We start from the raw sequence: 17979 nt of genomic DNA, 5'->3' as shown, positions 1-17979 counted from the left end.
ATTTAGAGGCAGAGTGTGGAGGCTAGAAATCACCGTCCCAGAAGTTAAAAGCCTGGAGAGCAATTGGCACGAGTGGGGTGGTGTTGGGGGCAGAGTTAGAGGGAACTTGGTTCCATAAAGCACAAGAGCCATGTTAGAGAGCCTGATTTTGGGTGGGACTTTAGATACTAAGAGTCCTGTTTCAAGGATTTTGTATCATCTGATCTGCTAAAATACATGTTTATTTATTTATTTTTATTCTGGCTGTGCATTAGTATCAACTGGAGATCTTTTTAAAAATTGCCAATTCATGAGCCCTACCCTCAAGATTTGTATTCACTTGACTTGAGGTGGAGCTAGGGTGTCAACTTTTTAAAAAAGTTTTCTCAGTAAGTCTAGTATGTAGAGAATCACTGGGCACAGATTAACGGAGAATTAAAATATTAGGAACAGAACACTTGAAGTGGAAGAAGACAGTTCCTTGTTAAATTTGCTTAAATATGTACCCTCTTTGGATGCTATTTTTCTTTCATTGTAGGTAGAATGGCTTCCTGTTAACAAATCCTCTATTAAAAAGGTAACTAGGTTATCACTCTAATTATAAGTGTTGAAATAACTTTATTCCACCTAAAAGGTTAAAGTGTACCCATTCATCAAATGCATCCAGCTGTAGGTGCCCTCATCAGTTTCTTGCCTTTCAACAGATTGTATTAAGGTTAGATCTTTTATCTGAAGTGGATTATCCTGTGCAAGAAAATGAAATTAGAATTATAAAGGTGGTTTGAAGGTTCTTTAGAGACTCCTACCTGCATGGCAGCGACCAACTCTTGATTGGCTAATGGGAGTAATTATGAGGAGCAGAGAGTGGGGTCAGGAAGATTCCAGATAACCCTAATCATGCAGATAACCTAAAACCAAACCCATAAGACCAGCAAAAGTATTGCCGTCTTTAGATGTTAACCAAAAAATTATAAACGAATAAATTAAGTACAATAGTTTAAGAAAATTCAGCATTAGTCTATGATAAAATAGTCTCATTTGCCTTTCCTTGTTTGACTCTTCTTCCTTAAAGATCAGAACAGCCCCTGGGCTGGACAGCAGCACAGTTGCTGAATGCTTCCTACCCCTGCCACTGACCAAACTCAGAGCCTTACCCTGATTGTGTCATCTCAGCCATAGGAGCTCTTGGGAGGGAGAGGAACAAAGGGTGATAATTGGGGCTGGGAGAGGGAGTTATGACCTAGTCTCCTCTGTGCAACAGATACCTAATGTTTAGATATTTTTGCTGATTCATAATAATTTTTCCCCTCAAGTATGCCTGCAACACATTCTGTGAACATAAACATGTATTTTAGCAAGGTATTAATTAAGTGAATATATGGATGAATAATCTACCCTTAGGTAAAGTGAGGTAGCTCAAATGTAACTTTACCTCCAATTCTCTTAAACGACAACATTTTTGTGGGTCTGTGTTCTGTTTCCCATGCTGCCTTATTGTATAGAACCTCTTTCTCACTCTTTCCTCACCTGCCTAGCCATTGGCTAGTCATTTGAAGAATTAAATAAACACTTTCCTGCCTTTTGAAAGCTTTCTGTGCAGCTCCAGGCTCAGCTAACTAGAGCCTGCTCTTTGCTCCTCCTCCACATTCCCATGTCTGGTACTCTTGTTCTGGCAGTCAACACACAGTATAGACTCTTTCTCCTGCAGACATATGCTGCTTAAGGGCAGAACTGTGGCACATTCTTCTTGATATCCTAGCATCCAACACTGTGCCTTGGCATGTAGTAGATGCTCAATAAAAGATTAAATGAACTTTCAGTTTTCCATAAGAGCTGAAAAAAATTAACTTCTCAGTTTTTATCTAAAACGAAAATTATAAATTATTAATTCTAATACAGTAATGATTCTGTACAATTTTCATTGTATTGTTCTGACTGCATTTTGAGAGCATCTTTATGTAGAGGCAGTAGTAGCTGATTGGTCTGTCTTTACTATAGGCAGAAGTTTAGCAATAGGTATTTTTACCTTAAAGTAGCTGTAGATTTGTTCTGTACAGTACTTAAGAAACAATACTGATATTGTCCCCTTCAACACTCACCCACCCACACATACACCCACATCCTGATTCATTGATGGTTGTGGAATAGGAGCTGGACATCAGTATTTTTAAAAGTTATCAAGGCGACGCTAATGTGCAACTAGGTTTGAGAACTAGAGCTTTGAGCACTTCTGTTAGATAGAGGAACAATTCTGTTTACAAAAAATTCTTTGACATTCCTGTGGAAGGTCCCATGTACTCTGTATTATTTTCAAAGTATTAGTATAATGGTTTGTGGAGCTTTTGTGGGAGGTGATATCTTTCCAGTTAGGCAAACCAGCAACTGAGCCCCTGCCTTGTTACGCCCATAACCTTATTTAGGTATCTTCTTACATTGGCTTTTTTTGTTGTTTTTTTTTGGTTTTAATTTTAAACATTCTTTTCAAAGATGTGGAAGGGTAAAGAAAGCAACATCTTCCTATTCGCCTACCACTGAGGATAAACATGAAATTTTGCCATATTTGCCTCAGCTCCTTTTATTTTAAAAAAAGATATTTGTAACTTCAGCTTTTCACCTCCTGCAGGTAACCATTCTGCTGTAGTTGCTGTTCTTAAACACATTGTTTTTGTGCTTTTACTACATATGTGTATACCCACAACAACAAACAGTATACAATCCTTCCTCTGTATCTGAGGGGTACTTGTTCCAGGACCTCCTTAAGACCATAACCCACAGATACTCAAGTCCCTGATGTAAAATGGCATCGTATTTGCGTATAACCTATGTACCTCTTCCCATGTACTTCAGATAATCTCTAGGTTACTTATAATACCTAACGTTAGGTAAATACTTGTTATACTATATTGTTTAGGGAATAATGGCAAGTAAAAAAGTCTGTACACATTCAGTACAGATGCAACCATCCATTTAAAAAAATATATTTTCAATCCACGGTTGGTTGAATCCACAGATGCAGAACTCACAGACATGGAGGGCTGACTCTGTGTTTTAAAGTATCTCAGCTGGTGTCCTTGTTCATGTTACTATGTCTAACTCTAGTTTATTCATTTAAGAATTGATTTATCTGTTCTCTATGCAGATCTAGTTCCAAAATACACTTTGTGCATTTCCCAGCTGTGAGACATTGGGTACGTCTTCACTTTCAAGAGTCTGTCATTGAAAAACAGGGGTTAAAAACCTGTATCAGAGGGTTGTTTTGAGGATTAAATGTGATGATATGTGTAAAATGTTTAGCACAGGGCTTGGGAGACAAACACACATTACAAACATTTACTATTAGCAAGATATGTAGTGCTGCGGTTACTTTGCCATTAAATAAAATAATGTGTGAAAATATAATACCTGGTTTGGTAACTGCTGGGTTTCTTTTCTCTTTGCCCTAATAATCTCTCGGGTATATTAATTGCTGTTCTGCAACTTTTGCCATCAGAGGCATCAGAGGGCTGTTAAAGGATTTCTGGCTTGCCCATTGGTACAGGATGAATTAACAGAGGCTGGGGAGAGAGAGAAGGAGTTACTGTGTGGACTACAGGGTGGTAAGGCAGGATATGAGGGGCAGTGCTCCTTTTCCAGCTGGTTTTAAATTCTCCTCCTTATGATTTTCTCCTCCTGAGGGCCTACTTTCTGAGAAGTACTTGCCATATCCTTTATGTGCATTATCTTTTGTTTAAAAACTTCCTGAATTATACATCTTCATCTGTAACTGTATCTTCATCTGTAACTAGCATTCCCTGTTAGATCTGCCTAATTCCAAAACCCATGAGCTTCCCACGCCAGCAAACAAGCCAACCAAATGAGGAAAAAAAAAACACCTAAATAAACTAATTTTAATTAAAGTGACCAGAAAAAGTGGGAATATGAGCAGTTAAATGCCATTGTGTAGCTATTAGATGTATTATACCGTCAAAGTATTTATCCATATTTAAAGGAGACAGATCTTAGAAAGTACTGTCTTAGTCTTATTTCATAGACACCTTTCCTGAATGTATGTCCAGAAAAGTTTTTCTAGAACAGAAGGGATAAGAAAGGAAGGGAAGAATTTGAGAGAGAATACTTGATAATATAATTAATTGGTAGATGTTTTCTGCTTTTAATGTAGACATTTATTCTAAGGTCATGGTCAGAGAACACATGACTGGACGGGAAATTCCAGGCCTGGGGACAGTGCTTTCCTCAGCCTTGCTGGTGTCCTTTCATTTTGCACACTCTTGATACATAAAATTATAGAAAGTACATAGCATTTTGATCTTGGGAATCCATAATTGTTCCCTTGAATTAGAAGGAAGAGAATGTGTGTCCATCTGCATCTCCCTCTCGTTTCTGCTAGGGGATTCCCATCGAAATGTCATCATGTGGCTGGACCATCGAGCAGTCAGTCAAGTTAACAGGATCAATGAGACCAAGCACAGTGTCCTCCAGTACGTCGGGGGGGTGATGTCTGTGGAAATGCAGGCCCCGAAACTTCTGTGGCTGAAAGAGGTGAGTGCATAGGGTCTAAGAGAAGATACCAACAATAGTAGAGGATTCCTGTTACTGTGGACCTGTAGGTACCAGGCACCCTGCTAAAATCGGTTATGCTTGATTTTTCCCAGCAACTAGGAGGAAGGTTGATCCCATTTTACTGATTACAGTGCAGTTAAATCACACCTGTTTTTATGTGCCTAACTCATACTAGGCACTGTGACAAGTATTGTACACATTATCTCTTTGAGGGCCAACGACCCTATGAAGTGTTTGTGTGTGGTGTTTATTTTAGGGTGTCTGTTTTGTAGACAAGAAAACGAATGTTCATAGAGATAAAACAACTCACTCAAAGTGACAAAGTAAATATGTGACAGAACCAGAATTTGAACCTAAGACTGGCTGACTCCAAAATCATTTTTTTTAATTTTAAAATGTTTCTTTTGTAGAGACTTGGTCTCACTATTTTGGCCAGGCTGATTTCGAACTCCTGGCCTTATGTGATCCTGCAAAAGTGATATGATTATAGGTGTGAACCACTGTGCCCGGCCGTCCAAAATCAATTCTTTTTTTTTTGTTTTGTTTTTAAGTATCAATTTCTCTTTTAATCTTAGATGTCGTGGTGGAAGGAAAAATCAGTTAGCAAAGAAGCAATCTCAGAAAAAGTGTATCTTTTTGATGCCTTTATGCCTTTTTTTTCCTCTTTTTTTTTCGGTTATTCCTTTTTTTATTATTATACTTTAAGTTTTAGGGTACATGTGCACAATGTGCAGGTTAGTTACATATGTATACGTGTGCCATGTTGGTGTGCTGCACCCATTAACTCGTCATTTAACATTAGGTATATCTTCTAATGCTATCCCTCCCCCCTCCCCCCACCCCACAACAGGCCCTGGTGTGTGATGTTCCCCTTCCTGTGTCCATGTGTTCTCATTGTTCTGTTCCCACCTATGAGTGAGAACATGTGGTGTTTGGTTTTTTGTCCTTGTGATAGTTTGCTGAGAATGATGGTTTCCAGCTTCATGCATGTCCCTACAAAGGACGTGAACTCATCATTTTTTATGGCTGCATATTATTCCATGGTGTATATGTGCCACATTTTCTTAATCCAGTCTATCATTGTTGGACATTTGGGTTGGTTCCAAGTCTTTGCTGTTGTAAATAGTGCCACAATAAACATACATGTGCATGTGTCTTTATAGTAGCATGGTACTGGTACCAAAACAGATATATAGACCAGTGGAACAGAACAGAGCCCTCAGAAATAATGCCACATATCTACAACTATCTGATCTTTGACAAACCTGACAAAAACAAGAAATGGGGAAAGGATTCCCTATTTAATAAATGGTGCTGGGAAAACTGGCTAGCCATATGGAGAAAACTGAAACTGGATCCCTTCCTTACACCTTATACAAAAATTAATTCAAGATGGATTAAAGACTTAAATGTTAGACCTAAAACCATAAAAAGCCTAGAAGAAAACCTAGGCAATACCATTCAGGACATAGGTATGGGCAAGGACTTCATGTCTAAAACACCAAAAGCAATGGCAACAAAAGCCAAAATTGACAAATGGGATCTCATTAAACTAAAGAGCTTCTGCACAGCAAAAGAAACTACCATCAGAGTGAAAGGCAACCTACAGAATGGGAGAAAATTTTTGCAATCTACTCATCTGACAAAGGGCTAATATCCAGAATCTACAATGAACTCAAACAAATTTACAAGAAAAAAACAACCCCATCAACAACTGGGCGAAGGATATGAACAAAATCAATTCTTTTAATACCCAGTATTCTATTGGAGTTCAGAGAGGTTAATTACCATTCCAATGAGAAAGCAGCCGAGGTGGGATTTAAGTCCATATCTTCTGACCAGAGCTTTGCTGTTCTGTACACTTTTAGCCCCAACTTATTAATATTTGGCCTTGTTGACATCTTAGGCTTTCCCTTTCTCATCCCACCTGCACTCGAGTTTCTCATCCTTAAATGATACGGCAGTCTCTGGTCAAAGCACTTGCAGGTGGCTCCCATTTCCAGATGTTAGGACTTCTTTCTGAAGTGTGGAGAATGGTGATGTCAGCTTAATGGTTCCTATTAGAGATGGATGTGTGAGAAAGTTCAAGTCCTTTGGGAACCTCAAGGACTTGAAAACCTCTAGGTGGTCTGGAGAAATAGAGAATCCATCTAATGAGCATGACCTGCTGTGATTCATTTACTGGCTCTGAGATTTCAGGTGGGCTGAGTCTTCTATTACTCAGATTGTAAATGGAGATGGGGAGAGCTTAGGTTGCTGAGAGGGTGCTTAAGGATTGCCATCACGGGGCAGGAGAGTGGTAGGAAAGAAGGGCTTCAGCAATCAAAGCAGGCTTGGCTTTTTAGCTATTTTATATATTGAGCTGTTTTGTAAGTTTTAATCTACATAAAGGCTTCTGTGGTTGCTAAGAGTTTGAAAACAGAGTTTCTTAGGAGTCAGGAGTTTTCAAGAATCTAATTCTGACTCTACTGTCAACAATTGTATGCTTTGGTCAAAGCACTTCTTACTTCAGGCCTCACTTTCTTCATGTATAAAGTGGGAGAGTTGTATTAACCAGTTTGAAAACCTGACTCGGGTATATACTGAAACACAAAATTGGAATATAGAAGTGTTCTGCGCTGCCCCGTACCCTGCTTTGAGTTGTATAAGCATTAGTTGATTTTAATCCTAATGGTCTGTGCCTGGTAGATAGCACAGGAAACTGATCCTAAGGAGGTTTTCCCAAACAGGTGATAGAGCCAGAATTTAAATCCATGTCTGCTGGGCTCCAAATCTCAGCTTATTCCATCATGTCATGCAGTAGTAAAATCCCTCTGTGAAGCATGGCTCTTGGCGTAGGACCAGGAATGATGGCAGTGGTCTTCTTCAATTTGGCCTAAACTTGTTGCTATATCAACAAGTTTGGATTGGATATATCACCTTTTTTGGCAACACAGAAAGAAGAGTTATACTGAGTTAAGCAAAGAGGATTGGGCGGAGGGTCATTGGTTCAGCGTCAGGGCCTTCTAGAGCACTTGCCATGTGGCCAGCTCCAGCCTATATCCCAGGAGATCTAAATGCATATCTGGCACGAACCTCTCAGGATTCTTACCATCTCGCACTTGAGATAAAACTGCACTGAATAAATCCCATAGGAAATAGTTAAAGTCTAGATTACATGGCAGTGTTTGTGACCCTCTGAGAACATCTTATATTAATTTATTTTAAAAAATCAATTTTCTTTCAGAATTTTCTGAGTAAGCCTCTAGTGTGGGGTGTGTTTTGGTAAGCATGTACAGGAATTCTTGCTGAGAATTCCTTTGGCTTTAACATGATTGCAAAATCAAAATTAAAGAGATTTCTAAAGTCAGTTTTAGCATCTTCTTAAAGCCTGACCAGGAGGGCTATAGAGCTTCTCAGACTTCAATGTGTAAATGAATCACCTGGAGATCGTAGGTTCTGATTCAGTAGCTCTGGGATACGGACTGAAAATTTGAGATTTTGTATTTCTAACGCAATTTCACGGGTGATGCTAATATTAGTGGCCTGGGAACTTGTGAAACCACTTTTAATTCCAAAAGCTCTGCTCCCCTACCCTGAAAAGCATCCACTTTTGGGGAATCAGGGAATGGTACCTTTGTTTTTAATGCTATGATGGGAGACACAGGAAAGTTTGATAGCTTCAGTAGAGCTGCTCAAGTGCCCGTTCAGAATAAAAGCATGAGATTCTGTGTTCTAAGTTCATCAAGCTGTCATTTGTTTACTCCTTCTTCATTCTTTAATTCTTGGAAGTCTGTACTGAGCTGAACTATGAACCAGCAACTGCGATAGGCACTGGGGACATGGGGACAATAAAGACTCAACCTTACCATTGAGCAGCACAGAGTCCACTAGGGATAGTGGTAGGGGAGCATAAGGAATGGGGTGGATGCAGGAGTGACATGAAAACAGAGCCATCAAATGTACTATGCACTGTGATATAGCAATATACAAAGTGCTTTGGGAAAAAGGATTTGCTTCCCAGAGGCAATAGTTTGACAGGAGCCTCAAGATATGAGTAGAGGTTTTGCCTAGCAGAGAAGATAGGAAAGACATTCTGAAGAGAGACTGTGGTTCATCTGTGGTATGGTAGGTGAGTCCCAGGGCATGAGCTGGGGTGCTTCAGCAAGCATAGCAGGAGATGAGGCCAGGTAAATAGTCTGAGTTTGGCTTATTAAGGGCTTATTTGGTGATAGGGATTGGTTGATGGTTGTTAAGCAAGGGAGGGGCTGACTTAGGTAACTGGCAGACATGTGGAGACTGGATTAGGGTGAGAAAATGTGTGTGGGGGAGTAAGAACTAGAGTTTTCTCATTCCCCTGATGATAGCACTCTGATGGCTTTGCATTGCTCTATTAGATAAATTCCAGAAACTGAAACATGGACTAGAAAATGGTGCATGATGTCATTTGTACCTCTTCCTCTCTCGTCACTGTTTGTCTTTTACATCCTAGCTCACTATATCCCATCTACAGGAATCCACTTAGAGTTTTTTGTTACATGAGTCTTGGCTAGAGGTTGGCAGACTATGGCACCCAGGCCAAATCTGGCCTACTGCCTGTTATTGGATGGCTTGAGAAAGTGTAAATGGTTTTACATTTTCAAGTGGTTAAGAAAGAATCAAAAGGATGATATTTTGTGACTTATGAAAATAATATGAAATTAAAATTTTAGTGGCCGTAAGTAAAGTTTGATTGGAACACAGCCACACTCATCCATTTATGTGTTGTTTATGTCTGTTTTCACACTACAGTGACAGCTGAGTAGTTGAGACAGAGACTATGTCGCCTACAGGGCAGAATATATATGTACCATCTGGACCAACAGATGAAAAGTTTGCCGACCCCTGGTCTTGACAATGCTGAGTCTTTCACCCACAGTGTTCTTCCCTCTACTCACTGCTGGTTCTTCCTCATCATTTAGGTTTCAGTTTTATTTTTGCTCTCTTGAAAAGCCTTTCCTGATCCTCAAATACATCAGAGTCTCTTGTTATTACACTCTTAATTTTACTTCATTATATCTTTCATAAATTGTAATGCTACGTCAATTTTTGTGGTGATTTATATAATGCTTGCTCCAACCATTGTAATCTGCAGGAGGATAGAGATCATATCCACCTCGTTCTTTGCTATGTCTCGGTCCCTAACCAAATGGCTGGTGCATAGTAGGTGCTCAGTACATATTTTCTGAATAATTTGAATGACTCAGTAACTCAATAAGGGGCTGTTACAGTACTCCATGGGAGAACTAATGAGACCTGAATGAGGCACTGTGAGATGGCAGGAGATGGGTCCTAGAAATTTTTAGAGGATAATATCAATAGGACATTGACACTGATTGGCTGTGAGGAGTGAGTCAGATGGAGGAGCCAGAGCTGACCACTCACTTCGTTATTGCTGTCATTTATCTTCTCCTTGTCCTTAGCCTAGAGTCAGATGTCAGAGGGAGTTGGGCAGAATTTGGGGTTTTATCTGTCTTGAGATGTTCTAGGACCACCATAGCTCTTGGACAAAGTCACCTGGGTCCTAGTCCTGCAAATATGGAATTTAATCGTGTCCTTTTCATTTAAAGTTTATGTGTTTCAGGTTGACATTTGTCTCCTTAATAAGAATTGTCAGATAAAAGGAAAAATGCCATTTGAATTTTTCATAACCCCCAGCAGTCTGGCTTTTCCATTTGGTCTCAATGATTCTGACTCTCATCTTAATGAAGGCCAAATGTAAATTAAGTTCTGTCAGGCTTGAGCAGCTGGGGTCTCCTATCTTTATAAACATGAAACATTGTAGGGTTAACAAGGTGCAGACTGAGGAAGGTCAAGAGAGTTGCTGAGCTGATGTGGATCCTGACAGCTCAGTGTTAATGGGAGGTAATTAATGTGGCTTGTAGGGGCTACATGGAGATCTTCCAAGCTGTCTTTTAACTCATTTCCTCTTTTGCCATTGTCAGCAGAGCAGAAAGCTAATCATTTTATAGTTTGAGATTTTCCTCGCTTATTCCAAAGTTCTGGAACCAACTGTCTGGAATGTCACAGGATTTTGTTGATGGATTCAGGAAATATACCTGCTGCTTCTCTCTCCCCTGTCCGTGCCCCTGTGCTTCTGTCCTCCTGATAACATACTGGGAAAATGAGGAAATGATTCTCCAATTGGTAGATTCTTTGGGGGAACCTGGGGGTTTGGATGGCTAGAGAGTTGGTTTGATAACTTCCTGCTAGCTGTGGAAGCTGTCACTTGAGTGCTTTGCAGTAGGAACTGCTGAAAAGAAAACCCTGCTGCAGGTCAGGGAAGCTTGGTTCTTCTAGTTCTTTCTGTAACATGAGAGGCTGGACAAAGCTAATTTTTAAAACCTTGTTTGGCCTTATTTTGTCACTCTTGATGACATAATAACACCTTTTCTCTATCTTAAACCTTAGTCTAATCTTGAAACTTCATGAGAGATAGACAATATAAGTTTCTTTCCTTGAAATGCCATCATTTAAATAGATGGCAGTATGGTGGAAACTAGTCTTTCTTAGTTAGTTACTGTCTAATTACTATTCAACTGTGTTCATCAGGTCTTAACAGTAGCACTAATACAAGATATTGAGGAACTTTGGGAGATATAACACAAATCTATACAGAAAAGTACAGGATTTGGAGCCAAACTTGCATTTAAATTTTTCTGTACCACTTACCAATTGTGGGATCTTGGACAAGCTAAAATCAACTTCTCTGAGTCTCAGTGTGCTGAGCTATAAAATGAGGACAATAGTATCAGTCTTGTAGAGTTATGAGTTAGTGAGGTATTTGTAAAGTGGCTTATATAGTAGATACACAAATGGTACTTTATTTTCATTATCATTGTGTTTAAAAGTGCTTGTTTCTACTGATGGGCATTTTAGTAACATCCTATCACTAACTGAGATAATTTTAAAGACTAAAATATCTTATTTCATGGGGCTGGCCGTAATGAGTGATATGTTTTTTCCTGTTTTATTAAGGAAAATTCTAGAAACCATCATCAAAGTTTCTAGAGACAATCATAGAAAATAGAGAATAGAAGAGCACAGAACATATTTTCAGTCATTCATTTATTTGAATCACCCACATCCTATGTGTAATACCAATTCCAAAGGCAGCCAACTTCAAGCTGTAAAGCTGATTAACTTACTTGAGTGCCTTCTACTTGTTTCCCTTGACATTTACCAGTGCTGCCAGTCTCAGAATGTTTTTACTTCACAAGTTATTTTATTTAATCTTTACAGCAGTCTGTGGGACAGATATTATCTCTTTTTATATTACCAGATGAGGAAACTGAAGCTCAAAAAAGTTAAATAACTGACTCGTGGTCTCATACTATGTAAGCAAACCCATGTCAAGAGCCACACCATTAGCTCTGTTCCCCCATCTGCTACCTTATGGGAACCTGTGCACTTTCAGTGTGGGAATCCAGAAGTGGTCTCTGCCACCAAGAAATTACAGTCTAGTTAAAGAATAAAGATACAGAGCAACCAAGCAATAAGAGCAGAACAAGAAAATAGATGAAAATAAGAGCTAAAGTGTATGTAGTGCTTGTTAATACATCTGGTACTTTTCTAAGCATTTTACCCATAATTCATTTATTTCTCACAGCTACCCTATAATTATTGTCTTTTTCTTTTCTTTTCTTTTTTTTGAGACAGGGTCTTGCTCTGTCACCCAGGTTGGAGTACAGTAGCACAGTCTTGGCTCATTGGAACCTTTGCCTCCCAGGCTTGAGCGGCTCTCCCACCCCAGCCTCCTGAGTAACTGGGACTACAGGCACACACCACCATGCCCAGATAATTTGTGTATTTTTTTGTAGAGTTGAGGTTTTACCATGTTGCCCAGGCTGGTCTCAAACTCCTGAGTTTGAGTGATCCACCCACCTCGGCCTCCCAGAGTGCTGGGATTACAGGTGTGAGCCACTGTGCCCAGCCCAATTATTGTCTTTTACAGATGAGGAAACAGGCACAGAGACTTTAAGCAACTTGCCCAAGGTCACTCAGCTAATAAGTCGCAAGGCTGGGATTTGAACTTTGGCATTTCACATCCAGAGTACGGGCTTATCACCATTTTGCTCTACTGCCTCTTTCAGCGTTTGCTTTGCAGGCTTTGCATAAACTAGTTTAGGGAAGAAATTTGTGGGTGATGGCTTCGGGAGGATCTGAGGCTGTGAACAATGGTCAGTAGCTTCATTGTTTCATTTAAGAAATACTGAGTGTCTCCTGTGTGAGAGGCACTTTGCTGGGCGCTGGAGATGCCAAGGTGAATGAGTGGGACAAGGGCCCTGGGGTAGGCTTCTGGGAACTTAGAGTCTAGTGTAGAGAGGCAGAAAATAGACACACACAAAGTGATTTTGTTTTCTGGAAAATGCTACGAAGGAAAAACACAGATGAACAGATTTGGCATAGCGAGTGTGGGCCTCTCTTGGGAGTTTTTGTTTGACCTGAATGATGAGATAGGAAGGAGGAGCAACAGATTCACTGTGGGGGAGGAAAGCACCTCATGAGATCAGCAAAGGAGGTCAGCTGGGCCAGGAGGGTATGAGCAAGGCACAGAGGCGTAGGAGGGGGTTTGGCGAAGTGGGCAAGGGCTGCTGCATGCAGCCTTGAGGCCAGGGGCAGGAGTTTGAGTTTTATTCCAAGATCAGTGGGAAATGGTTGATGGGCTTTAAACATGGGTGTGACACCGTATGTTTTATGACCTTAAAAATCATTTTGGCATATGTGCTAGGTAGATAGTAAATATTTGTATAGCAACAACAAAGTTCATACTGTTTTTTTTTATTATTATACTTTAAGTTTTAGGGTACATGTGCACAACGTGCAGGTTTGTTACATACTGTAATGTTAAAGGGAAGAAAAGTTAGAAGACCAATGAACAGTCTTATAAATACATTTGTTTAAAGAAACTATCAGTATGGAAAAAAAGACTGGCCATATACACACAAGAAAACATTAATACTGGTACACTGTTCATGATTGGAAGAGTTTGCTACTGTTTTAGCACAATGCTCATGCTTTTATTACTTAGTAATTTTCCATTCAAAGCTTGTAGTCATAGCTAACCTTTCTGGTTGACAACACTTCATTATTGAGCAAGGGATTTTTTTTTTTTCTTTTTGGGCTTATTTTCCTAAAAAGCAACATGCTAGGGACTTCACAGGCAGAATTTTATCTCTGCCCTTTAGTGACACAGTGTAACAGCATGCTGTTTTACTGTATCTGTGTGGCAGTATGAGGAAACCAAGACTCAGAGGACTTAAGTAGCATCCCCAAAGCTACACAATAGTAGGTTGTAGAGCCCAGATTCTCAGCTAGTCCAGTCTGCCTCCAGCTCCTGGGATCTAACTATTGCCTCTCACTGCCTGCTTTTAAAGGGCACTCATTTCTTCCCACTTGCCAGGGCTACAGGCTGGCAGACCACTGGCTGAATCTGGTCCCCAGACAGGTTTAGTTTGACCTACCATGTGCTTGGAAAAAAAAAAAACAATTTTAAATTAGTTTCCAATATTTAAAAATTGAGAAATTTTATCTGAAAATTCAGATTATTTGTTTTCCTGAATAAATAATGAAAGAACTTGGCAATACAGGGTCCACACTTCCATGCAGAAGGGAACGGCTGGAGCTGAATAGGGGCTGCCTTCTTCAGAAGGGGTCGGCATTCTTCATTTTGCAGCAGTCCCCACCCAGCCTGCTACACTCATTTCCTTTTTCAGCCCTACCCCTCTGAGCACTTGAATTTGAGACTTAGGCTGTGGGAATTTGTTCAAGGAATCTATCATTACTTTTCCTCTAGCAAGCGCTTAGAGAAATGGAAAGGCATTCGAGATGGCGAATTTCTTGGTCCAGGGCTCTCATGATTCCATGCCCGTATTCTCTCACACCTCTGGGTCTTTGCTCAGGTTTTTCCTTCTGCCTGGCAAACTTATAGTAATTTCTTCCTTCACCAGGAAAACTTATAATAATAGTTCAAAACCCAGCCTTCACTGCCTCCAGGAAGCCTTCCTTGACTTAGGGTCCTACACTCTGTCCCCTGTGGCATTCTATGCTTATCTCTACCCTAGAATTTATTGCATTACATTGTGCTGTATTTATCTCAGTGTCCCTAGCCTCCAGAGCAATGTTTAAATTCTAACATTAATAACTTATTATTTATTTTGATGGGTGGATGAATGAGCAGATGAACTTATTAAATCATCTCATGCCATTTTTGATGGCTAGGTGCGTTTGTCCAATCATTTCATTCCAAACTAAAGGTTCACTGTATGCCCAACATAAGTTAATTTTCTCTTCCTCATTGTGGAAAATGAGATTTGAGCATTACTGTTCCTTTCCATCCTAGAGCCACCCCTTGGCTGCAGTCCTGTTACCGGAGTCACAGCTTATTTTGTATGCAAAGTGAAGGCTCTAGACTGAGACAGTAACTCCTCTGGGCCTCTCCACTGTGTCTTTGGACTCCTGTGATGGATACCACTTTTAAGTTGCTCCCTTCACCCCCCAGGAGAATCCAAGACTCATCTTCTCAATAAAAAAGACTTTCTTTAGAATGTTTATACCAGGGCCCTGTATATTGGACCAGATTCCTCCCAGCCTTTGAGGAATGAAGACAGTATTGTCAGCTGCTGTTAGGGCATGTGTTGTGGATTTTCTCTCCAGGGTGGGTACTGGACTTGTAACTAAATACACAGAATGTTGAGGCTGATGGCTTGCCTTCATCTACCTGGACAGTGAATCCTTTCCTTATTATCCTGTATTTGCATATTTGATTTATACCAAATATGTGTTGCATTCTTTTAGTTTTATAGTCCAGCAAAGTAATTTTTAAAAGGCAGACAAAAGAAAAAAAAGTTGTTGGCCAGATACCTTGTAACATTTAATAAATGTCAGCTATTATTATAATACTTTAAAAAATTTTACTTTATGGCTATGGCAGACTTTCATAAATATTTCCTTTATATGATCTATGACATGACCTTGTGGGATAAATATTACTACTTCTCACATTTTACAGATGAATACAAGCCTCAAAGAAATGAAATGACTTCTCTACAGGTATCAAATCTTGGTGAAGGTCCTTTGGGCTTAAACTGGAGCCAAATGAAGTCCCTTGGATCTTAATGAAGGTTCTTTTGGCTTTAAATTCTGGTATATGTGTGTGTGTGTATGTGTGTGTGTGTGTGTTATTCTGCTGTGCCATGTTTCTTCCTCATTTGGGTTGGTGGATTTTCAGCTCCATAAAAGCAGGGACCAAATCTATCTTTTCATACCTTACTGTTTTATATCCCCAGAGCCAAACACAGTGTTTGGCATTGAAAAAATACTCAATAAACATTTACTAAATGAATTCATGTCCCCTGGCCAGCCAGGAGCCAGCCATGTGACTGTAGTGCTGAAGACCACATGCCTGGCTTACCTGTTGCCAGTCTTCCTGACGGCTGTGCAGGGATGTTGGCCACCTCTAGGAGTCATTAGTGTAACCAGAGAGGTGCGAGGAAGGATTGTGAAGTTAGGCTTGCTTTATGTCCACATGGTATGATTCTGTGTCGATCAAAAATTGAACAAAATTCTTTTCTCATAGTGGCTAAAATGGAAGTCACACTTACTGGAGGAAAATACGATCTTTATAGAAACAACACTGAAAAAGACAATGCATTTAATGTGTGTTGTGATACAGTAACTCATAGCGTGTAAACTGTCAACTTGGAAATCTAGAGGCTCAGGGTCAATGGATGTCCACTGATGCAAGGAAGGTGGCAGGCTAGAAGTCCAAAAAGGTGCAAAATGGTATTCTTTTGGAGGAGTAAGTAAATCTCATTTCTCTGAACACCTGGGCTGTTTTACTTTCTTTTTTCCTATTATCCAAAGTGACCATAATTGTTCTGTTATTGTAGGGATGTATTCATTTAATCAGTGAAACAAACTTTTGTCTGGTAACTACTAGGTACAAAGTACTGTGCTTGGTGATGGGGAGGAAAAGAGGAAGCCAAGCTCACCCTTTATCTCAAGGAATTCCCATATCTAGTACCAACAGCGAGAGGCTGTGAAAGCCATTACCCACCCTGCCACCCCCCCGCCATGTTTTATTATCAAAATTTCAAACATACAAAAAAGTTGAAAAACTTTTACAGTGAATACTCAGAGCCATCACCTAGAGCCTGCCATAGACATTTACTGTCCTTGCTTTATGACTTATGTTGTTTCCATCTGTCTGTTCCTCTACTCAGCTTACATTTTTGGAATAAGTTGGGAGATTGTTACACTTGGGAAGGCAGTTTGAAATATTAAAAGTTGTTTACATTTCTGAAATATTAAATAAGTTTTAGTTAAGATATTGACTTTGTTTTATTGCTATCTACATACATGGCCAACACCTGTACTAGACTTTATTAAATATCCACTGTGTGCTTTCAAATCTTCTATCCCATTTATTCTTATGAAAATCCTGTGAGGTAGATGTTATCACTTGCTTTGCAGATGAAGAAATTGAGGATGGAGGGAGTTAAGTAGATTGCCACTTATCAACTTTACTACCTCTGGCAATGTTGGAATGCAAACCCAGGTTTCTGACTCTAAGAAATGAATTTGAAAAATTATTGTAAAGGTTAGCTGGTCAAACACCAGCCTTTATCACACAGGTACCCCTGTCTACAGATAAGACATCATTGGAGCTTACCTAAGTAAAGCAAAGCAAGCAATTAGAAAATGAGAGCTCTCTTATTTTGCTGATTAGTTATTCATTATTTTCTTAATAATGACTTTATTTTTCTATCATTTTTAGTATTATTACTTCACTTTGATTAGAGAAAGCAACTTCTGATGGTTTAAGTTAAAAATCCCAGATAACACATTTGTTTGGCATAAATTTTTAAGGTAAATATGAACTCTAGAATAAAACGTTATCAAAGTTATTAAAAGTTTAGCTGTTCAAAGTTAGACTCAAAATGAAAGAATCATACTTGAGACTGGGTGAGATCTGTTTCCCACCACTATGCAAACTCTGACCCAGGGCCTCTTTTGTTTGTGTTCCAGCACATTATAGTTACCTCTCCAAGAGCTGACTTTGTCCTCTTCTTTGCATTCCCCTGAGGTATTTGTAGTGAGAAAGAATGACTAAATGATGGAATGAGTTCATTACCTCTTCTGAACCCAGGGGTCTTGGAAGTGCTGACACAGCTAAGACCTCCCTGGAGGCTTGTCTGTTCATCCAGAATGGCCACTCTGGATTCCTATAAAGGCTCCTGTCTCTCTGAATCCTCCCTGTATGGAGAGGCTATGGATTAGATAAACTTCAGAGTGTTTAGTAATAAAAACAAGCCTGATCTCAACTCTGTGGCCCTGTCAATACCCATACCTGCACCCTCTTGAAAAGCTACATCAGTGTAGCTTCTAGGCTTGTAATCTGAATGATCAGTGTCTTTTGGC

The 17979-nt window shown here is 39.7% G+C and overlaps 1 protein-coding gene across 33 annotated transcripts in view; it reads left to right on the top strand.

The window, feature by feature from the left end:
• FGGY (FGGY carbohydrate kinase domain containing) overlaps positions 1-17979 on the top strand; it is a 486570-nt gene that overhangs the window by 44822 nt on the left and 423769 nt on the right. For 19 of the 33 annotated variants that reach the window (XR_002938170.3, XM_024346119.3, XM_024346101.3 and 16 more), the window contains one exon: positions 4367-4518. The exons of the other annotated variants lie outside the window; for them this stretch is intronic. Coding sequence is in view for 18 of the 19 variants with exons in the window: in XM_024346101.3 (XP_024201869.1) it covers positions 4367-4518 (152 nt within the window). In the remaining variant the exon portion in view is untranslated. The remainder of the gene's footprint in view (positions 1-4366; positions 4519-17979) is intronic. 33 annotated transcript variants of the gene reach the window in all.

Source organism: Pan troglodytes, chromosome 1, assembly GCF_028858775.2.
Source record: "Pan troglodytes isolate AG18354 chromosome 1, NHGRI_mPanTro3-v2.0_pri, whole genome shotgun sequence".
Classification (NCBI taxonomy): Eukaryota; Metazoa; Chordata; class Mammalia; order Primates; family Hominidae; genus Pan; species Pan troglodytes.
This window is presented reverse-complemented; position numbering and strand designations above follow the sequence as displayed.